Here is a 24,364-nt window from a genome sequence, read left to right on the forward strand (position 1 = left end):
TATCTCCACCGGATTATTAAAAACTCAACTCCACACAACAATGTCCTTTACAGTCAGCCAAAGCTGTTTAGGAAAAGAAGCGCGTCAGGTGGCGTTGACTCAAACCAAATATTCTCCCGTGGACCCACGGTGGGGGGGGGGTTCAATGGGCTGGCATTGTCCCCCTCCCCGCCCACTCTCCACCCCGGTTTTTAATCCTGGTGTGAAGGTCAGCGCAGGCGGAGGGTAGGTTTGTATGTTTGGTTTACAAAATGGATACTGCCTCTAATAACCCAACGGCAAAACATTCATCATCTAGCACCAACTGTACAATAATGGGTCCATGTAAGATTTTGGAATAATACAATATAATAAAGTTTACAAGGCACTTGTAGTCCTTCTGTATATCATTCTGAATATCTCAGTAACAGCCCTTCATTCCCCCAAACCATGTTGCAACCATCCCCCCTCCCCCCCCCAACATTTCCCACACCCACCCAACACCCCCCCCCAACCCACAATCACCCACCCACCCACCCACCCTACCCACTGAACGAAGGGGAGCTGGAGCAAGCAATTCGTATTTACAACATAACAAAAGTTCCTCAAAGTGCTTTGACGATCTGACAGAAGAATGAATGCTCCCGTGTTCAGCCCCCCGTCCTCTTGTTCTCTTCTGTCTCTCTCTCGTATACATTCTGCCGTTTGAAAGCTAGAGAGATCCTCTCCTCGCGCACGCGCTGCACACTTCACCTTCCCGTCCTCAACGCCCCGGTATCTTTGGATGTTTCTGTTTCCTTCCCCTCCTGCCTTCCCCTCTGCCGTGCGCTCGCTCAGTTGCTCGCTCGGCCCCCCCCCCCCCCCCCCCGCCCCCACCCCCCCCACCCCGCCCCACCCCAACCGTTAGCGCCTCCCGCAGGCTATGTCGAAGCACGTGATCATCATGAGGTGCGCCTTGCAGAAGTTGACACGGTGTTCCAGTCGCTCAGTGACACACTCCAGAGCCTCCAGATACTCCAGCGAGTCCACCTCAAAACCCTGATCCAGATCAACTGGGGAAAGAGAGGTCAGGACATGTGGTCGTCAGAGCCGTGAACCAGAGGAGGCAGGCAAGAAATTACAGAGTCTGCTATCTCTGTCCGTACATCATTGTTTACAGTAATACGTGTCTTCATCATGTACAGAACTATAGAAAAGTTACAGCACACAGAAGGACATCATTCAGCCCATCCTTATATGACCCTACAGTGCAGAAAGAGGCCCTTCGGCCCATCGAGTCTGCACCAAACACAATCCCACCCACGCCCTACCCCCCCATATCCCAACATATTATACCCACTAATCCCTCTAACCTACTCATCCCTGGACACTAAGGGGCAATTTCTTAGCATGGCCAATCAACCTAACCCACACATCTTTGGACTGTGGGAGGAAACCGGAGCACCTGGAAGAAACCCACGCAGACACGGGGAGAATGTGCAAACTCCACATGGACAGTGACCTGAGCCGGGAATCGAACCCAGGTCCCTGGAGCTGTGAAGCAGCAGTGCTAACCACTGTGCTACCGTGCCATCCAGTCCATGCCAGCCCAAGGACACCCAGATACCCTTTCTAATCCCACCTTCCTGCACCCACCCCATAGCCCTGTAGCTTACAGCACCAAAGATGCAGATCCAGGTACTTTTCAAAAAGCTTAGGGCCTCTGCCTCCACCACCAATTCGGGCAGCAAATTCCAGATGCCCACCACTCTTTGCGTAAAGAGATTCTTCCCCATGTCTCCTGTATACCTACTGCCATTTATCTTAAATCTACATCCCTGGTTCTAGAATTCTCTGCCAAAGGAAACAATTTTATCCTGTCCACTCTATCTCTTCTCCTCATAATCTTATACACCTCCATCAAGTCACCCCCCCCTCAACCTTCTTTGTTCCAAGGAAAATAACCCCAATCTATCCAATCTCTCCTCTTAGTTGCATTTTTCTAGTTCTAGCAACAGAGAACGTAAAAACACGGCAGATCGGAGCAGGAGGAGGCCATTTGGCCCTTCGAGCCTGCTCTGCCATTCATCACCATCATGGCTGATCATCCAATTCTCTAATCCTGCTTTCTCCGCATAAATTCTTGTAAGCCTCCTCAGCACTCTCTCTCCAGAGCAATTATGTCCTTCCTGTAGTATGATGACCAGAACTGCACACAATATTCCAGCTGAGTTTTGTACATTATGGGGTGAATGATCCCGTTCCGCCACCACGGGAATCGAAGCGGGTTAGGGGCGGACCATGGGAATGTCTGTCGACCTTGGGTGGGATTTTCCAGTTTCGGGATGAGTGCAGTTGGAAAATCCCGCCTTACATTCTTCTTTTTATTTTTTATACCTCTACCAATGAAGGACAGCATTCCAAACACCTTCTTTACAACCTTGTCTATCTGAACTTACATAATTTAGTGGGGTTCACACTGTGTGACATTGAGTTATCCGCTCTAGAGAACTGAATTTTACAGTTAAAGGCTGAGGGAGTGTCTGCAATTCAAGATTAGATTGGAGGGTCAGGATAGAGAATTATGGTTGAGGTGGTTAAATACCAACACAGACTAGTTGGACCCAATGGCTGGTTTCCATAGTGTAAACTTCTAAATGTACATTAATATAAAGAGGAGGATAATCCAGGTTCAGTCCTGTATATGTGCCAATATAATTAATACTAGTCACTCCCTCAACCACTGGCACACAGCGTGTACCATCTACAAGATGCATTGCAGCAAATCACCAGGGTTTTCCAAACCCACAATCACTTTCATCTGGGACCAGGGTAGCAGATACCTGGCAACATCAGGGTTTAAAAGTTTGAAGTTTATTTATTAGTGTCGCAAGTAGGCTTACATTAACACTGCAATGAAGTTGGGCACTGCAGGGGACTGGAGTGCATCATCAGTCCCGAGAGTGACATTTTACATAAGAACATAAGAAACAGGAGCAGGAGTGGGCCATCCAGCCCTTCGAGCCTGCCCCACCATTCAATAAGATCATGGCTGATCTGAAGTGGATCAGTTCCACTTTCCCGCTTTCTCCCCATAACCCTTAATTCCCCTGTCTATCAGAAACCTATCTACCCGTGACTTAAATATATTTAGCAAGGCAGCCTCCACCACTTCAACAGGCAGAGAATTCCAGAGACTCACCACCCTTTGAGTGAAGAAGTTCCTCCTCAACTCCGTTCTAAACTGCACCCCCCCCCTTTTTGATTTAACTGGTTAAGTTTCCTTTTGATCCTTCTGATACTAAGGTACGTTAGAACATAGGTATGACTGAGCGAGGACAGGGAGTCTACCAGATTATGATAGGGTTCACATAAAATTGACAAAGAAAAATATGCTCCCGTATTTTTGCCAGTACACAGGACGGGAGCGGAAGAGGGGGGGTGTGGGGAATGTGAGTGGGGGAGGGTGGACAAATTTAAGGTTCTGGGCAAGAGATGCAGAGGAGGATGTGAGGCAGAATCCTTTTCTAATTGGTAAATGACCAAATGGCCTGGAACTTGTTAGTTACGAGGATGGTGGAAGCAAAGATGATGAAGAATTTCAGAAGGACATTGGATGGGCACTTCATAGAATCCCTATAGTGCAGAAGGAGGCCATTCGGCCCATCGCGTCTGCACCTACATTTTAGCAGAACATTATACCCAGACCCAGGGCCTTGGTGAGGCCACATCTAGAATATTGTATTGGTTTCCTTTTCTGAGGAAGGACATTCTTGCTCTCGAGGGAGAGCAGTGAAGGTTTACCAGGCTGATCCTGGGGATGGCATGAGATTGACTAGGTTAGGATTGTTTTTGTTGGTGTCCAGATGAATGAGGGAGGGATCTCATTAAAGACTTCTAAAACTCTAACAGGACTAGACAGGGTAGATGCAGGGAGGATGTTCCTGATGGTGGGGGAGCCCAGAACCAGGGGTCACAGCCTGAGGATTCGGGGTAGACCATTTCGGATGGAGATGAGGAGACATTTCTTCACCCAAAGAGCAGTGAGTCTGTGGAATTCACAGGAAGTAGTTGATGTCAAAACATTGAATGTATTGAAGAGGCAGCTGGATATAGCACTTGGGGCAAATGGGATCAAAGGTTATGGGGAGAAAGCAGTATTAGGCTATTGAGTTGGATGATCAGCCATGATGGTGATGAATGGCAGAGCAGGCTCGAAGGGCTGAATGGCCTCCTCCTGCTCCTATCTCCTATGTTTCTATGTACCTGGAAGATTAGAGACCGGGGTGGGGGATACTTACACTCACTGATCCACTTAGTTGGATCCAGCATCAGTCGCTGCTTAGTGGCTTCCAGCTCCTTCTTCAGTATGTCGTATCTGGTTTTGACCTCTGAGATCCGCTGCTGCCGATGCTCCAGGATCTTCAGCTTTGCGTTAAAACAGACAAGTCCCCGCAACTGGAATGAGGAACGGTGAAGGGTTTCTTTAAGTTCTGTTTGCTTCCTCCTTCACTTACAGTCAGAGGGCAGGTCCACGGGGCCCAGGGTAAGGGACGTTAGCACATAAGTACGACTTAGCGAGGACAAGAGGTCTACCAGGTTATGATAGGGCTCACATAAAGTAGACAAAGAAAAATATGTTCCCATATTTTTGCCAGCACACGGGACAGGGGCGGGAGGCGGGGGAAGGTGGACAGATTTAAGGTTCTGGGCAGCAAACGTAGGGGAGGATGTGAGGGAGAATTTTTTTCTAATAGGTAAATAACCAAATGGTCTGGAACTCAATAGTTACGAGGATGGTGGAAGCAAAGATGATGAAGAATTTCAAAAGGACATTGGATGGGCACTTCATAGAATCCCAATAGTGCAGAAGGAGGCCATTTGGCCCACTGAGTCCGCACCTACACTCTGGCAGAATATTCTACCTCGACCCTACCCCCATAACCCTACATATTTATTCCACAGATTCTCCCAACCAACACAGCTTTGGACACCAACAGGCAATTTATTATGGCCAATCCACCTAACCCACACATCTTTCGCACTGTGGGAGGAAATCGGAGCATAAAGTGGAAACCCACGGAGACACAAGGAGAATGTGTAAACTCCACATGGACAGTGACCCAAGGCTGGAACTGAACCTGGGTCCCTGCTGCTGTGAGGCAGCAGTGCTAACCACTGTGCTGTCCCGTGTGGGAGTTAAACGGGCAGAGGTTCCTGGGACGGAGCAGGTCGATGGGATTGACTGGACTGCTGTACAGAGCATCAGAATGGAGTCAATGGACTGAGTGGCTAGTCACTGACTCTAGGAGATAAAGGAGAAAGAAAATTACAGCACAGGAACAGGCCCTTCGGCCCTCTGAGCCTGTACCGACCATGCTGCCCGTGTGAACTAAAACCCCCTATCCTTCCGGGGACCATATCCCTCTATTCCCATCCCATTCATGCACCTGTCCAGACGCCCCTTAAAAAGCACAAACATATCTGCTTCCGCTATCTCCCCCCGGCAACGAGTTCCAGGCACCCATCACCCCCTGTGTAAAAAACTTGCTTCCCCTCAATTCCTCCATCCCACTTAAGCAGGACACCACCTCCCCCCCCCCCCCCCCACCCCCCCAGCACCTTGTGGCATGCTCGACATTCTGGGACAAGGGAGGGAACAGTGTCCCGAAAAGGGGAATTTCACAAACCGGGCGACAGATTGGAAAGCTGGACGTTGACAGCAGTGACCTGAGGATTTATCCTGGTTCCGTGAGCGAGTCAGTCTGGGAATAAGAAGGTGTAGGAGGTAAATGGGTGATGGTGAGGCAGTGTTCCAAGTACGGGGTTCGAATCACCGGGACACTGGGACAGTTTTGGAGAGGAATGGTCTGAATAGGAAGAGGCCTGAAGAAGGCGTGGGGTCAATAACCTCAGTGGGAAAGGTAGACCCTTCCGAGGGTGGAGTGAGGAGGGACGAGAGGACACGGGTGTGGTAACATATTGTACCAGGGAGGAAGAGAACACGCAATAATGATGGACAAGTAAGCGAGGGGAGATTAAATTAAAGACATGAGACGGAAGAACAGAAGGAGGAATTATAATCAATTAAAATTCTGGAAAAGCCCAGCAGGTCTGGCAGCATCTGCAGAGAGAGAAAATAAAGTTAACGTTTTGAGTCCATCTGACTTTTCTGTAGCACCGTCCTGAGGAAGAGTCATATTGGACTCTGAATGTTAACTCTAGTTTCTCTCTCCACAGACGCTGCCAGGCGGGCTGAGTTTTTTCAGCATTTTCTGTTTTTATTTCCAGCATCTGCAGTGTTTTCCCTTAAATGAAGGAGGAATTATAATTGTCCTTAAAATTTGGAGCTCGCGTTCCTTGATATGTATCTGAAAGCATAAGGCATTCAGAAGAGATGCTGTAAAGAGACAGGCAGTTGAAACTTTTCATCTTGCACTCATCAGGGCAGATGCAAGAATGCCAAATTTCAAAGGGAGCAACAATTTATACCACATGATAAAAGGGTGTTGATTGGTTGGCAAGTTGAATCTGATTAGCGTACTGGAATTTTACCGCCTCGCTCTCCCGGATCTTGGAAGATCCCACCCGAGGCCAATGGAGAATGCTGTTCTGGGAGGCTCACCCATCCCAATCGCGGGCGGGCCTGCTGGTAAACTTCAGGCCATGGAGTCAACAAACCAATCAATCAGCAGCTTTTCTTATGCAGCGTAAATTGTTGCTCCCTTTGAAATTTGCATTCTTCTATCTGTCCTGATGAGTGCAGGATGGAAAGCTTTGACAGCATGTCTCTTCATTCAGCAAGACTCAAGCTTTGTAGAACCCAGTGATTATTCAAGAGGACATTGCAGATCTGGAGCACTGGCTGATATTGCAGCCAATGCGGAGATGATACTTGAGTTTATCTTGAGGAAGTTTACGAACCTTACTGTCCGCTGCCCGTCTCCTCTGCAGCCGTTCCACATCATCTATCTCATAGACCTTGATCTCGAACGGTTCGGCCATCCCCCGCTGCACAGGTCGAAGGTCAACCCAGCGGACTCCAGAGCTGTTGACCGGCTTTCGGGCTGGAGATGCCGTGTCCGGGGACAGGCTTGGGAGGATACGCCGCCTCTGGGAACCTGTAAACAGGAAAGATAGACAAGCAAGGTGAGTTCTGCTAGGAGGTGAGTAACCTGACATTGCTGTGGTCATCACTACCGCGCAGGGTCTTTCACACGAGTGTCTTGGTGTAAAGCTCACGTGTCACCAACATCATGCTCGCAAGCAAAAAAGAAAGGGTGCTATGTACAGCCTGATGTAATGATGCCAAAGCTAAACACTGCTGTTGTTGCATGGATTTGTGCCTTGACTTTCTGCTTTGACAGTTTGCCTGAAGCAATGATGAAGCTGTGAGGGCCATGGACTTAACATTCCATCGATATCACATCTCCATGAGGATAGTTGCGTGATATTCCCAATTGGTAAATTCCTCCGCCCGCTGCATAACGACCAACCCATGTCAATCAGACTCACCCTCAGATTAGCAGAATAAATCTAATGTAAATCCAGTGGGAGCTTTTGCACAGCATTAACACCAGACTCACAGCGACTTGACTGTCATCGATGGGCGAGCTTAACCCTCGTTTCTCTCTCCACACGTGCGGCCTGATTGCTAAGTCTGTCCAGCATTTCTCTTTCTCCATTGCTGTTGTATCTTTACCCCCCCCCCCCAACATTGTGGAATAGCTGGGAGGAGGATTTCCACGCTGGTTATCATCCCGTTGCAAGCTCCTTCAGTGGCCAACAAGTCCTGGCGTTGGACTCGAACCCCGGAGTTTCTGGTCCAGTGGCACCCACTGCACCACAAGGCCTCCCTGTTTCCCCGTTCCACCAGAAGGGCAGAGCTTGCTGTACTGTTGGGGGGGTGCAGCGTTGTAGAGGGCTGTTAAACTCCCTCATAGCCATGTCCTGCTCCCCATATCCTGCCCCATTCTGTTAAGTCCACTTTCCCCTCTCCTCTAATAACTTCATGAGTGGAATTTTACCGGCACGTCTGCCCGAAGTTCGTACAATCCCACCCGAGGCCAACGGAGAATGCCTTTCTCCGAGCCTCCGGAACTGGGCATGCCGGTAAAATTCTGGCCCACTTCTCCAAATGCAAAGTCATTTTATCTTTAACTCCTGAGGCATAAGCGCAGCCGTGGCCCATGCATGCCCTCATCATGCAAATGTGCAGATGTGTTTGGTTGGGATGGGAAAAGGGAATGGGTTGGCGAGTAAAGGAGGCTGTGGTTCTGATGCACCATCTGATAACGCATCTGAGTTTCATTTAAGAAGGGAAATTGCTGGAAATACTCAGCCGTTTTGGTGGCATCTGAGGAGAGAGGAACAGAGTCAATGGGCTGGCCTTCCTTGGGTGGGTTTCAGTCCTGAAGTTGGCCTCAGTTCCGAGTGGGGAACTGGCGAGAGGCCGGGTGGGATTTTCCTCTAGAGGCGGACAACTGAGGTAGAGCTTCCGGGAGCCCAGTCCTAATAAGGACAGCAGGAGGATCAGGGATGTAGGGGGCCCAGTGGGAGGATTTGCGAGTGATGTCTAGTGCGACTGAGGCGGGCAGGAGACCCACCAGGACGTCTCAAAATGGAGATACCTTCTGCAGGATTGTGGAACGTTACAACTCAGACGTGGTCATCGCTGGTCGGCCTTCAGTCCAGAGGGGGGGGAGGGGAACACCGCTCCTTCCAGAGGACTGGAAGGAGGTACCGTGGACCCTGGCATGTGGCGGGGAGGCCACCTCCAACTCAGTCCCAGGCTCCGGCCTCGGTGACGGGCTCATCCATAGTCGGTAAGATTTCGGCAGTGCCATCACCATTAACTAAATTGCCGGGCAGGTAGATCTTTGCCAGATTGATTCTGCCTCAGGCAAGAACACTGGGAGGCGATAAAGCACCAGCCCCCACTGATCTGACACGCGCTAAAATTCTGACTTTCCTTCCATGAGCACATCCTGACCCGCCCACCCAGGACCAGGAAGATTCAGCCCATTGTCTCAGGTCAGCCGCTCCTGGCAAAATGGTCATCGGCCTGTAACATTAACTCGGGTTTGTCCCTTCACAGATGCCACTTGTCCTACAGAGTATTTCCGGCACTTTCTGTTCTTATTTCGGTTTTCCAGCAAAGAGTGGGGGTCTTTTTTTCTGCGTTTGGGTTTAACTTCTTCAGGTTAATGCATTCCCATAAAACTGCACCACTCTCTACGTGGCGTTCTGCCCACCAGAGAAAATGCAAACCCCTCACGGGGGGAATAACACTGGGGCTAAGGGGCCCACTCGGTAAGAGCAAGGGTTCAGAGCGTGACTAAACAGAAAGCAATTTGGAACCGGACCTTCCCGGCGTTCTGTCCGACACACAGCCATGTGGGAGATGGAAGGAGCCCCCGTGCACACCTCAAGGAGCAAAGCTAATAGGTTCACCAGGCTTACCTTTCCATGGACCACAGGTTGGCTCCAAAAAAAAGATGAGAAAAGAGTGGAATTTGTTTGTGTGATACCACGGACCGTTCTCGCAGCCTAACAGACAGCCCGCTGACCCCAGCCTCAGGTCACAGGCTGCAAAGCAGGAAATGTTCGGACTTGCCTATTCCACTACTTTGGATTTTTACCGCTGTGCCAAACAACCTCTCTGACAGTGAAAATTAACATTTGCAAGTGTGGAGTCTCATCCTTACAGATTTTAATTATTAATGTAGAACATAGAACACTACAGCACAAACAGGCCCTTCGGCCCACGAGTTGCGCCGATCACATCAACACCTATCTATAACGCCCAATCCCATAAAACCCCATATACTCATCCAGAAGTCTTTTAAAAGACCCCAGCGAGTTCGCCTCCACCACCACTGACGGCAGCCGATTTCACTCACTCACCACCCTCTGAGTAAAAAACTTACCCCTAACATCACTTCTGTACTTTCCTCCCCGCACCTTAAACCTGTGTCCTCTCGTAGCGACCATTTCAACCCGGGGAAATAGCCTCTGAGAATCCACCCTATCTATTCTTCTCAACATTTTATAAACCTCTATCAGGTCGCCTCTCAACCTACGTCTCTCCAGGGAAAAGAGACCCAGTTCCCTCAACCTAACTTCATAAGGCATGCCTCCCAGTCCAGGCAACATCCTTGTAAATCTCCTCTGTACCCTTTCAATAGCTTCTACGTCTTTCCTATAGTGAGGCGACCAGAACTGCGCACAGTACTCCAAATGAGGCCTGACAAGGGTCTTATAAAGTTGCAGCATTACCTCCCGACTCCTAAACTCAATCCCTCGATTTATGAAGGCCAGTACACCATACGCCTTCTTAACCACCTCTTCCACCTGCGAGGCCGATTTAAGAGTCCTGTGGACCCGGACCCCAAGATCCTTCTGCTCCTCAACACTACCAAGACTCCTGCCCTTGATAGTGTACTCGTTCATCCCGTTGGTTCTGCCAAAATGGACGACTACACATTTATCCGCGTTGAAGTCCATCTGCCACTTCTCCGCCCAGTCCTGCATCCTATTTATGTCCTGCTGCAACTTTTGCCATCCTTCCAGACCATCCACAACACCACCGACCTTCGTGTCATCAGCGAACTTACTTACCCATCCCTCCACTTCCTCATCCAGGTCATTTATGAAAATGACAAACAGCAAGGGTCCTAAAACAGATCCTTGAGGCACTCCACTGGTGACTGACCTCCATTCAGAAAAAGACCCATCCACAACCACTCTCTGCCTTCTGCAGGCAAGCCAGTTCTTGATCCACAAGGCCAAAGGCCCTTGGATCCCATGCCCTCTCACCTTCTCAAGAAGTTGGATTATTGTTGGAGATTTTTTAAGAAGTGATAATTTTTGGAACATTCAGCTTCCGTGCGGCTGATCTGGGACAAAGTTAGCCAGCGGCAACAAGTCCGATCCTTTTATTCAGCACGCCGTAATGTGGACAGGTGGCAATGCTGCCCCACGCCCACTCTGAATGGCCAAGGACACCCAACTCTCCTTCCAAACATGGAACATTTTGGGCCATTCAGCCCGTTGAGCCTGCTCCACCGCCATTCTATCAGATTAGGCCTCATCTGCACCTTAACGCCATATTCCCACTTCCATATACCTTGTCGCCTTCCCCCCTCCACCTCCCTCCCCACACTTATTGCACAATGATCTACTGGCCTCAGTCTAGAAAGTTCCACAGCATCCACACCCCTTTGGGGGAGAAAGTTCCAGATTTCTCCAACGCTTTCTGATTTCCCCTCCTCGGAGATTTGGTCTTAATCTTTACCGTAATGTTTGTTCCCTCGTACCTGATTTTTGCACTTGAGGCAACAGTTTCTGTGAATCTATCCTATCAAATACTTCTAGGTGATACCGGGTGCTTTAAAGAGTTTTTTAAATCTTGCAGAATCGAGGGAAGACAAGCCATGTTTGTGGAATCTGGCTCCATAATTGAACATTATAATTTTCAGTGAATCGGTTCTGAGTTTGTTCTGCGTGGTTTTGACCTAAAGTGGGGTTAGTATTCTCGATGTCATGTCATAACACCCAGATTTTACAGACAGCACCATTTATTGCACTTACACTTGCCCATTAGACTTTCTATGGGCTTCTGAACTGGAATTTGCCATTACTGAGGAGTAGAAGCCACAATCAGATCAGCTAAACTCTTAATGAATGGTGGAGCAGGGCCGAGGGGCCGAGTGGCCTACCCCTCCATCTAATTCCTATGTGCGCATGTCAGTTGAGAGCCACTTTGGCTCAGTGCTCTCTATAGGGGGACAGAGCAAGCGACTATGTATCACCTTAACCAATCAGGCTGAAGGTTCGTGACTGTGCAGCGCGGAAAATGAGCCAGGAAGTGCCGGAATAGAAAATATCAAATCAGGTAAAGAAAGTAAAATAAAACGAGAGAAAGGAATATAGGAGCGCGAGACTGAGAGAGAGGCAAGGAGTTGGAAAGAAAATTGTTTCAAAAATTATCACTTCTTAAAAAAATCTCCAACAATAATTAAAATCTGTAAGGATGAGACTCCACACTTGCAAATGTTAATTTTCACTGTCAGAGAGGTTGTTTGGCACGGCAGTAAAAATCCGAAGACTGGAACGGGCCAGTCCGAACATTTCCTGGCATGTTTCATAGAATCCTACAGTGCAGAAGGACACCATTCAGCCCATCGAGTCTGCACCGACCACAATCCCACCCAGTCCCTATTCCTGTAACCCCTCATATTTAGCCTGCTAATTCCCTTGACACTAACGATCAATTTAGCAAGGCCAATCCACGTAACCCGCACATCCTTGGACTGTGGGAAGAAACCGGAGCACCCAAAGAAAACCCATGCAGACATGGGGAGAACGTGCAAATTCCACACAGACCCAAGCCGGGGATCGAACCCGGGTCTCGGGCACTGTGAGGCAGCAGTGCTAACTACTGTGCCGCCCATGTTTAGTGATCATCTGTGAGGTAAGTGCTATAATCTCATGCGGTTTCACATGTTTTAACGCTGAGGTTTACTGAGCGTTAAAGCTTCTGAAGGCACAAGGTAACTCACACTGCGGCTTCCTGTGGCTTCCAACGTGCTGATGCCAGAGGCCGCAATGATTTATTCCGTGACAGTGACGAGCGTTGATTGTCTCACCATTATTTCTACCTCAAAAACTGAACCGTGCCACACTCGTTAAGTCTTAAGAATTTGTTCCAGCCAACCCAAGATGCTCTAAATCATCAGAGTTAGAAAGAGCATGTTAACAGGTCGTGCAAATGAACCCTAATCTGCATATGCAAATTGAGTTAATTAGCTGTTAAACCTTCGCTTGTAACAATGAGAAATTGCAAGCCTTATCTCTATGAAAGTTGAACAGAATAATTGGCATCCCATTAGGGATAATGGATTAATAAATTATGCTAATTAGCTGTAATTTATTATGCAAATTCAGTTAATTACAAAATCATCTGTTCCCTGGAACTCAAATGCTCCAAGATCTCTCGAAACTTAAGAGGGTTTTCTAACTGTTGGAAAAAAGTTGGTTAAAGAGATGATTGGAAAAAAAAGTTTTCGGTACAAGTGACAGCTCATTAATTTGCTGCTGAACAGTTGAAAAGCTATTTGAATACTCTACACAGAGCAGGAGATAGCCAAGTTAAATATAGACACCCATCTGGTATGCAGACATGAACACTGGGAGGAGCTACTCATATTTAATCACAATCAGACATCACTTTCCCACCTTATCGAACAGCAATAGGGAACAAAGGCCACACGAGCCATTACTGTCACTGTGACAATGACACTTCCTGACTCCCCACAGCCTGTCCGCCATCTACAAGGACACAAGTCAGGAGTGGTGATGGAGCACACTCCACTTGCCTGGATGGGTGCAGCTCCAACAACACTCAGGAAGCTCAACACCAGCCAGGACAAAGCAACCCACTCGATTGGCACCACATCCACCATCTTAAACATTCACTCCTGCCACCGTCGAAACGCAGTGACAGCCGTGTCCAAGATGGACTGCCAGAACTCACCAAGGCTCCTTGGGCAGCACCTTCCAAATCCCACAACCTCTAGAAGGACAAGGGCAGTCAGTGGCTGCATGGGGAACACCACCACCTGGAAGTTCCCTTCCAAGCCACTCACCATCCTGGCTTGGAAATATTACACCATTCCTTCACTGCCTTGTGATAAAAATCCTGGAACCGCCTCTCTAACAGCACGGTGGGTGCGCCTACAATACATGGACTGCAGTGACTCAAAGAGGCAGCTCACCACCACCTTCTCCCTGAAGGCAACTGGGTTGGACCACAAATGGTGGACTTGTCTGTGACTCCCATATCCCATGAAAGAATTTAAAAATGTATCATCTAGACTGTAATTAATGCGACATTGCCCACTAAACCTAGCTAAGATGGTGGTCAATATATCACTACAGGTTGGGATTCAGTTGAAAGGTGAAGCCATTGTGTGTACGTTAGTTAGTGAATCACTTTATTTGAGGCCTGGCCATTGTTGAAATTTGTGCACAGCAAGACTCCACAGTGATAATGACCAAATAATCTGTTTCTAAGTGTTGGATGAGGACTAAATATTGGGCAGGGCATCACAGATAACTCCCCTGTTCTTCTTCCAAAGGGGGTTGACAAGTGCAGCAGGCCGGGAGACATAAGTAGAGGCGGTTTACAGACTCCCCGCTGGGCGCCGCAGCCACTGCACATCTCCGGCCATCGGAATTCTGACTGATTAAGATATTTAAATATTAATTTAAATGTCATTAGCGGGACTGAAGTTTCCTGGCCTGCTAAACACTCTCTCAACCCCACCCCAGGAGTGTTTCACTCCAGGGGCGCTTACAACAGGGTGCTGGCAGCCCGACCCCACTCAAGTGAATGAAGACCCTGGAGGCCCCCCCCCGGAGGCTGGGGGTAAGGAGAGGTGCCCCCTGGGCATTGCCAGCCTCTAGTGCCACCCTGGCCCTGTCCAAGGGGCAATGTGGCAATGCTCAGGGGGCACTGTGGCACTGCCCCACAAGTATTGCCACGTTGCCCCTCAGGCAGTGTCAGGAGGCCAGGCTGGCAATGCCGTGGGGGGCGGGCTAGAGGGGAGCAGGGCCTAATGGGGGCTGGGCTAATAGAGGGGGGGGTGATCAGTGGGGGATGTGACAATAATAAATCAAACCAAATCAAAACATTTAGCATGGCCAATCCACCTAACCTGCACATCTTTGGACTAAAAAGAAAGATTACAGCTACAGGTAATCAGGTTGGAATCTCTAGGGGGCAACTTGTGGTCATCTCAGCAGCATTTAAACCGACACAGAAAAAAGTGAGAACAGCAGCAGATGGTGTGCATGAAAGAAACTGGAACTGAGAGCAAAGAAGTGAGAATGCCATAGTGATGTAAAGGGTTTGCACTGCACAATCTCCCCATTTCCCCCCTCCACTAACTCTCAGAAGGTCAGACTTGTGTAGGATCGGGATACATAATTAGATTAAACACCACTCTACTTTCTTCAAAGATGTAGAAGCCCATCTGTTGGCGGGAGATAACACGCAAACTATTACTGCGACTTGTCCATGATGGAAACTGGGGAGTGCTTGTGCCAGTCCGGATCTGATTCCCTAATGCTCAGGTGTGTAATAATAAACAAACTAAAGCTTGTCTATAATAAGCAGAGTTTAAATGGTAATGCCCTGGGATTGGTGCCTTCTGTTGCTCCTTCCTCAGGTCCGTCCTATCTCTCTGGCTGGAGAGAGTTTAGAGTTGAGAATCTGCGTAAAGGTACACGTGCTGTTTGAGTCGCTCGGTGAGGGAGAGCAGGTGAAGTGTACAGTCGAGGAAGGAAGTAAGCAAGACTTGCATTTCTGTCACCTCAAAGAAATACAAAATAGTTAGGGCACAGGACGAGGCCATTCTGCCCATCGTGCCTATACAGGCCAAAGGAAGGGCTTTCCAGCCCAAATCCATTTTCCAGCTTGAGTGCGTGATCTCAGCCGTCATTTTAGAATACAGAAGAAGGCCATTTAACCCATCGAGTCTGCACTAACAATCCCACCCAGGCCCTATTCCCGTAACCCCACTTATTTACCCTGCTAATCCCCCTGACACCAGGGTCAATTTAGCGTGGCAAATCAACCTAACCCACACATCTTTGGAGTGTGGGAGGAAACTGGAGGGCCCAGAGCTTGGGCGGCACATTATCATGGTGGTTAGTACTGCTGCTTCACAGCTCCAGGGACTGGATTCGATTACTGGCTTGGGTCGCTATGTGTGTGTGTGGACTTTGCACATTCTCCCCGTGTCTGCGTGGGTTTCCTCCAGGTGCTCCGGTTTCCTCCCACAGTCCAACGATGTGTGTGTTAGGTTGATTGGCCATGCTAAAGTTGCCCCTTAGTGTGCTGAGATGTGTGAGTTAGAGGGATTACCAGGCAAATATATAGGGATATGAGGGTAGGGCTTGGGTGGGATTGTGGTTGGTGCAGACTCGATGGGCCAAATGGCCTTTTTCTACACTGTAGGGTTTCTATGGAAATCCATGCAAACACGGGTAGAATGTGCAAACTCCACACAGACAGTGACCCAAGGTCAGAATTAAACCAGGGTCCCTGGTGCTGTGAGTCAGCAGTGCTAACCACTGTGCCGCTGTTTAGTGCTGTGCTGTGGGAATGCTGCATTGTCAGAGGTACCTTGTTTCCAGATAAGACATTAAACCAAAACCTTTAATCAGGACTGGAAAACCCCCCAGCTGGACTGGAAAATCCTGTCAGTTGGACTGGAAAATCCAGACAGTGGGAAGGGCTGGAAAATCCCAGCCCTTCTCTGTGTTCTCAGTGGGTGTAAAAAGATCCCCTGGTGCTATTCGGCAGAGACGGGAGCGGGGGGAGAGAGAGGTCTGTAACTCTCACGGTTATTGGACTTCAAGTGCATTTGTTTTTTAATTGTGATGAGGGTTTCTGCCTTTACCAGGGAGCAGCGGCCTTCGTACTCCGCACTAATCCTTCAATCACTTCATACCCATGCAGCCTGGTTCTTGACCTCTCTGCTCCCTGTCCAGGTCCCTCACAGTTCATATACACCTCAGTTAAATCTCCTCACAGCCTCTCGGTGCTAGGCAAAGCAACCCCAACCTTTCCGAACTTTCTTCAAACCCTCAGGACACCCCAAAGCCGGCTCACTTTGAGGTGTTGTAATGCAGGAAATTGCGCAGCCATTTTATGCACAGCAAGCTGCCACAAAAAAGCAATGTAGATATTGGCCAGAGCAGCAGAGACCACCACCACCTGTTCCTTCACTGTCGCTGGGTCAAAATCCTGGACTCCCTCCCTAACAGCACTGTAGGTGTACCTACACCTCAGGGACTACAGTTATTCAAGGAGACAGCTCACCACCGCCTTCTAGAGGGCAATTAGGGATGGGCAATAAATGCTGGCCTATCCAGTGACACCCACATCCCGTGAAAGAATAAAAAGTGCTGTCAGGGGGAAGGAGGGAATGAAAGTCGTTTACTGAAATTCTGGTCACCATACGACCAGAAAGATGTGGAGGCTTTGGAGAGGGTACAGAAAAGATTTATCAGGATGTTGCCTGGAATGGAGGGCATTAGCAGTGAGGAGAGGTTGGAAAAACTTGGTTTGTTCACACTAGAATGACGGAGATTAAGGGGCAACCTGATAGAAGTGGACAAGATTATGGGAGGCGTAGACAGAGTGGATAGTCAGAAGCTTTTTCCCAGGGTGGAAGAGTCAATTACTAGTGGGGCGTAGGTTTAAGGTGCGAGGGGCAAGGTTTAAAGGAGATGTACAAGGCAAGTTTTTTTACACAGAGGGTGGTGGGTGCCTGGAACTCACTGATGGGGGAGGTAGTGGAAGTGGATACGGTAGTGGCTTTTAAGGGGCATCTTGACAAATATACGAATAGGATGGAAATAGAGGGATATGATCCCCAGAAGGGTAGGGGATTTTAGTTAAGTCAGGCAGCACAGTCAGTGCAGACTTGGAGGGCCGAAGGGCCTGTTCCTGTGTTGTAATTTTCTTTGCTCTTTGAAAGTAGAGGATTTATCGTTTCTTCCGCTAACCTGTTGACATTCCTTTCAGAAAACCTCAAATATTTGTGCAGATTTGACTCCTTCAGTTCAACTTCATTTCAAAGCCCTTGTTTACAAGGTGCCTGAGGGTGGAATCTGCTGGGTCCCCGGTGGATGACTCGCCAACTATATAAATTATCCTCCGTTGAGGATTTGTAGCATCGTGGGGCCTGTCAGGATGTTATACTGCTCATAAACATATCACCATGAAAAGATAAAGGATGTTTATTTATTTATTTTTCAATCCTCTTTCTTCCGTAATGGAGAGCAGCAAGATCGTAAACTAATACAGACTTCTGAATGGACCGACCTTCTCTCAAATTGATCTTTCTCTACACCCTCGCTGTGACTATAACGCTACATTCTGCACCCTTTCCTTTCCTTCCTCCTATATACTCTATGAACGGTATGCTTTGTCAGTATAGCGTGCAAGAAACAATACTTTTTACTGTATCCCAATACATGTGACGACAATAAATCAAATCATGTGCAGGTTAGGTGGATTGGCCATGCTAAAATTGTCCCTTAGTGTCAGGGTGACTAGCTAGGGTAAACGCATGGGGTTATGGGGATAGGTCCTGGATGGGATTGCGGTTGGTGCAGACCCAAAGGGCTGAATGGCCTCCTTCTGCACTGTATGATTCTAGAAATCAAAGTACAGAAGAGGGCCGTTCGGCCCACTCTGCTTCTGGTAGCTCTTTGAAAAAACCTATCCAATTAGTCCCACTCCCTCCATAGATCTGAAAGGTTAATGTAGACATAAAGTGTTCTCAGTTTACACATATGCATAGTTAATATACCTCTTGTTTCATATTAAATTGCTCCTTAGTGTCAGGGGGACTAGCAGGGGGTAAATATATGGGGTTATGGTGATAGGATCTGGGTGGGATTGTGGTCGGTGCAGATTTGATGGGCTGAATTGCCCCTTAGTGTCAGGGGGACTAGCTGGGGTAAATGCATGGCGTTATGGGGATAGGGCCTGGATGGGCTGGTCGTCTGTGCAGGCTCGATGGGCCAAATGGCCTTCTTCGGCACTGCAGGGATTCTATGACTAGTGCTGGAGGAGCCCAGGGTGATGGGGGGGAGGGATGAGGCCATGGTGAATATGGGGACTGCATCATTCCTGCTGAGAAAAGCCCTTTGTGACAAGTGTGGAGAGGCCATGCGAGCGCCAGGATCCCAGCAGCTTAATCAGAGCGAGCGTGTTGTACAGGATCTGCTTTCACAGTGCCTGACAATGTCTGATTCCACCACACCTAATGCTGAAAGATTTCAATTGTTAACAAAAGCCCTTTATGCCCGGCGAGAGAATTTCCTACAGCCAAGAGTTGAATGCGATAGAAATGTGCCTCTTAAATCAGGCGTGATAAATATGATTACTTTCATCCCTATTGTATATACTGTAAGCTCAGTGAATTGGTCTCACTCTGATCTACAGAAAGGCACACTTGTTCTACTGAATGGCATCACTGTTGAACATAAGGACTGTTAACAACCTGATACATTTTAATTCCCTCCATTTCCATGGCCCATTAGTGTGTAGGTTGTTATTTAAAGGGACATTAAAGGATTTAAAAGTCTCTTTAACACTTCACTCTCACACTCCCACGAGGCAGAGATCAATGGGTTCGCTGTTGGATAAGTGATCACCTCCTTTCGCTAACCCTCTCGCTTTATCACCATCCCTCCCTCCGACAGGAAGGGCACTATAGTCCTTCTTACTCTGAGGGCGGGACTTTCCAGTCGCGTTCGCCCCCAAGTCCAAAAAGTCCTTTCCGAGGTCAACGGACCTTTGCATGGTCCGTCCCCCCTGCCCGCTATGATTCCCATGGCAGGGGGTGGGGGTGAGAAAATTCTGCCCTGAATCTCCCTGATTTGGTTCAGAGGTATAGCCAGGCTGAAACTCTCAGCGCAGTACGGCTGCAGCCCAGTTGGGAGCATCCGAGTCGAAGACAGTGCCTCTGGCCCCCAATCCAGGGCTTAACAATCAAGGCTGTGCCCCCCCCCTGCAGTACTCGGGGAGTGCTGCACTGTCAGAGAAGCTACCTTTCGGATGCAACGTTAAACTAAGGCCCCCTTCTCCCCCCTCTTGGGTGGGGAGATCCTTAGCACTCGTTTCACAGAAGTACAGGGCAGCTTATCCCGGGTGCCATGGTCAATGTCAATCCCTCAATCAACATCACGCAAACTGATTATCTGGTCACGTGGGAGCTTGCTGTGTACGGGCTGTGTTACTGACACCCTTGTGTCATGTCAAGAGGACATAAAAGAATAAGCACGGGATCTTACAGCCTCGCTCAGGCAAGATCGAAAATTCCTGTCTTGAGATCAACAGAGATTTGTGTAGTCGAACCCTCACCCGCTCCGATCCTGTGGCTGGCGAGATGGTCGAGTTTCGCCTCATATATGTCACCCTGGCTACCTAATAAAATTACTTTTTAGATATAGTGAACAAAGGCTGAGGAAGCCATGACTCCTCCAAGAGGAAATTCTAGCCTTCAGAAAACCTCGCTATCTCTAAAGAGGGACTAATGCCACCACCTCCCCACCACCCCCTCCCCCCCCACCCACCCCCTGTGACTGCACAACTCAAATTCCAAGGAAACACTCCTTTATATTTCCGAGGCAAAGCCCTGGTCAACAGAGGTGAGCCTTCCGCGAAGACAAAGCGCTCTGAAAGCCCTGGTAAATCTATATTAATGGATGAAAGATTGGTTTGCGTGAATCCAGGGCAGAAATCTACGTCCTTTGTCCAAGAAGTGGGAATTATGCCACCGCCTCCACCTCGAGCTGCTGTAACCTGTAACATTGCCTCATCATGCCATCTTCCATCAACCAAAAAGCAGCAGAACTGGAGCTCTGTCCAAAGTATAAAACGCCTGGCCCTCATCTGTACTGTTTCTGCTGGAACGTTTGAACTTCTGTAGCAGTGCTGACCACCAGATTAATCACCTCTAGGAGCTTATTCCCACTGTGGAAGTCAGCACCACTGCAAAAAAAAGGATGACTCAGCATCAGTTTTGACTGTTGAAAGTAGCCACAATTGGACTACTGATTCTGGCCTGTGGACTCAGGTGAAGCAATATATGTGGTCTTTGTTCTGTACCACTTTCTTTCTCTTAAACCCCCTTTATTGTGCGAATATGGTGGGGGGGGGGGGGGGGGTGGGGGGACTACTTAACAACATCCCTTCCCCCCTTTTGATTGTGTGCAAAATAAATGAACCCTCTGATTTTGACCCCGTCTCGAGTTGGCTGAGGGATTATAGTAGAGGATCAGATCACTGATTGGAGGAAGCACGTCACCACTTATATAGAGCGGGAAATCAGAAATCGAAAACTCCTTTCTATTTGCAGAGAGGCAGTGAGGAGAGAAATCACGGTAGTTTAAAATTAATCCCCCCACTTGGCGATAACAACAGTGACTTTACATCCTCGGCTGTAAGGCACTTTCAGATGTCCCCATGTTAAAGAAACGATATAAATGCAAATCCATCTATTTTTTAAATCATTATTAAAGCAGAAATGAACAGAGGGAACATCGCTTAAGCCTTTACAATGGCCTGAGTATGGTAATCACCTTTTCCCACTTCAGGTACAGAATTGCATTTTGAAATGCAAACTGTTATCTCCAAGGGCTGAGGAGAACAGTCACTGGGAAAACAGCAACTCCTTGGTTCTCACTCTGTTTAATAGCTCCGTTTTTAACCTCGCAAGATGTGGCATTCTGAGAAGCAGACTGTTCGATCAATGCTGCGACTAATGGTTACTGTCTGCAAAGGCAAGCCAAGTGACGATGAAATATCGAAAGCGACACGGGGGGCAGCGTCTCTCTCCCCTTCGCTCCGATTTCCTCTCCTTCCCTGAAAGGCAGTCTCTGGCCTGATCGTAAAGTGCAAGAGTCTGCCTTTATTTTGCTCTGGGTGTAACGGCGGGACCACAGCACTATCGTTTCATTAAGTTTTAATTTACTTATTGTCGCAAGTAGGCTTACATTAACACCGCAGTGAAGTTACTGTGAAAATCCCACACGCCGACGTCTGTTCGGGTACACTGAAGGAGAATTTACCACGGCCAATGCGCCCTAACCAGCACGTCTTTTACGCTGTGGGAGGGAACCGGAGGAAACCCAGGCAGATACGGGGAGAACGTGCAGACTCCGCACAGACAGTGACCCGAGGCTGGAATCGAACCCGGGTCCCTGGCACCCTAAGGCAGCAGTGCTAACCATCGTGCCACTGTGTCGCCACCTTCGGAAAATGCTACAGATTTGCTTCCCCACTGAGCAAGGTTGTCAGTTCTGGTTGGATGGTGCCCGGGAGGTTTTGTCACATGACCTCCCCCCCGCCCCTCTACCCTGCCCAAGCACTGCTGTGATTGGTTACGCGGGATGTCAACCCTCACCGTGTCTTCCCACACTCACTATACAGCAGCGGCGACCCAACTGATAGAGGTCAAGGACCCAGGGAGTCGCAATATTTCGGGTAAACAAGACCATTTGGAAGTTAAATAGATATTTATGGTTGTGTCGCTAGGACAGGACGATATAACATAAGGAACACTGGCGTTCTGCTTCAGTCCTGCTGAAACTGGGAATACTGGGATAAATTGGGTCAGAAGTCATTTCCCAAACACGGGGAGTGTTGAGGGCCTGGAGTCGGTAGAGAGAAAGGTAATCAAAATACCCAGTCTTAGAAAGGCCCCGTGGGTTGGGAGTTGTTTCAGTCGGAATGACAGGTTTAGAATGAATATGTTTTGAGGACTTTAAAATGGTGACGAAGTATTTATTTTACAAGCTAGGAGGGAGATTAGGAAGAAAGAGCAGGATATGGAGAACAGTCTTAATGATGGAGAGGCAAAGGGCTAAGTGACCCCAGCCAGCCCACCGTGCCTTTCACCATTCTTGGACGTGACTGAATAAAGAGTTGGGGTTGAGCTGGGTTGTGGGGGGGGTGGTGGTTGGAGAGTCTGGTGGGTTGCAGGGCCGGAGGTTACAATGAAGGAACATTTGTGAATATTATCACAGAGATGTCACAACAACCTTCCTCTGACATGGTTTCCAAAGATATAGTTGAACTGTGTCAGAGAACTCCCCAAGAAATCTGCAGCGTGCTCAGTTTTCTCTCCGTTCACTGCAACTCACCGAGGCTCCTTCCACAGCACCTTCCAAACCCGTGACCTCTACCACCCAGAAGGACAAGGGCAGCAGATATATGGGAACACCACCCCGGCACGTCCCCCTCCAAGCCACACACCATCCTGACTTGAAAATATATTTATTTGTTTCTATTTAATTTACTAGTGTCATAAGTGAGGCATACAGTAACACTGCAATGAAGTTACTGCGAAAATCCCCTCACTGCCACATTCCAGCACCTGTTCGGGTACACTGAGCGAGAATTTAGCATGGCCATCGCGCCTAACCAGCACGTCTTTTGGACTGTGGGAGGAAAACGGAGCACTTGAGGAAACCCACGCAGAAACAGGGAGAACGTGCAGACTCTACACAGATAGTGACCCAAGCTGGGAATTGAATCCAAGTCGCTGGCGCTGTGAGGCAGCAGTGCTAACCACTGGGCCACCGTATCACCACTGTCGCTGAGTCAAAATCCTGGCACTCCCTCCCTAACAGCACTGTGGGTGTACCTACACCACATGGACTGCAGCGATTCAAGGTGGCAGCTCACCACTACCTTCTCACGGGCAATTAGGGATGGGCAATAAATGCTGTGCTAGCGAGCAACGCCCCGTGAAAGAATATTAAAAAGTACAAGATGTTGCAATTCTTGGCCTTGGCAATGTGAAGGGAGTACCGGAGTTTGGGATCCTAGATTTTAACAATGCTGCTATTAAACCAGTAATTAACTTTTACAAACTGTCGGGAGTTTTCCAGCGGTGAAATCAGCTGTGCTTCAGAACTGTGTCTGAATCCTGCCTCATTAGTCACTCCGCTTAACTGGTGAAGCTTCAAACAACTTTCAACATTCTGTGTGGAAATGAGAGCTAATGTTTCAATGTTTGGCATATATTCAAAAACAGAGATAATGCATTATTCCTTTGTCTAGAACGTATTCACGGGAACGGGCCAATAAGGGGTGACCCTTCAGCCCCTCGAGGATGGCCTGCTATTCAATTAGATCATGGCACATCTGTGTCTGAACTCCATTTACACACCTCCTCGGGTCTATAACCCTTAACATCCTCTCCCCCCCAAAAATCGATTCAAGGCTGTAAAGAAAATCACCATTATTAGCCCGTTTTACAAAAATGGAACCAGTGCAGTAATTCTCCCCACCCGAGTCTTAGCCAGGGATTCCTGGGATAAAGTCTTGGGCTCCCTTGTGAGGGCCCCATAGGTACCCTGGCTGCAAACTATTCCATTTTATTTTCTCTATCCTTTCAAGGGATGTGGGCATCGCTGGCTGGACCAGCATTTGTTGTCCATCCCTCGTTGCCCTTGAGCTGAGTGACTTATTAGACCATTTCAGAGTTGAGAGTTAACCACGTTGTTGTGGGTCTGGAGTCACATGTAGGCCAGACCGGGTAAGGACAGCAGATTTCCTTCCCTAAAGGACGTTAGTGAACCAGATGGGTTTTTCCGACAAACGACAATGATTTCATCCGTAGATTCTTAATCCCAGATTTTTTTTAGTGAATTCAAATGCCACCATCTGCCGTGGTGGGATTCGAACCCGGGTTCCCTGAACATTAGCTGAGTTTCTGGATTAATAATCTAATGATAATACCACTGCGCCATCAGCTCCCCATCCATTGCTTGCCGTGAGGTACAGGAAGGATGGCCGGCAGACCCTGTGAGA

At 48.5% G+C, this 24,364-nt stretch overlaps 1 protein-coding gene across 1 annotated transcript in view; it reads right to left on the reverse strand.

The window, feature by feature from the left end:
- Positions 1-882: 882 nt before the first annotated feature.
- The window catches only part of kif26ba (kinesin family member 26Ba), a 296,952-nt gene continuing 273,470 nt past the window's right edge, over positions 883-24,364 (reverse strand). The window contains exons 13-15 of the mRNA XM_080200788.1: positions 6,883-7,079; positions 4,260-4,416; positions 883-1,031 (exon numbers count right to left, since the gene is read on the reverse strand). Of these exons, the coding sequence (XP_080056914.1) occupies positions 883-1,031; positions 4,260-4,416; positions 6,883-7,079 (503 nt within the window). The remainder of the gene's footprint in view (positions 1,032-4,259; positions 4,417-6,882; positions 7,080-24,364) is intronic.

This window comes from Carcharhinus amblyrhynchos, chromosome 12 (assembly GCF_965287045.1).
Source record: "Carcharhinus amblyrhynchos chromosome 12, sCarAmb.v2.hapA, whole genome shotgun sequence".
Classification (NCBI taxonomy): domain Eukaryota; kingdom Metazoa; phylum Chordata; class Chondrichthyes; order Carcharhiniformes; family Carcharhinidae; genus Carcharhinus; species Carcharhinus amblyrhynchos.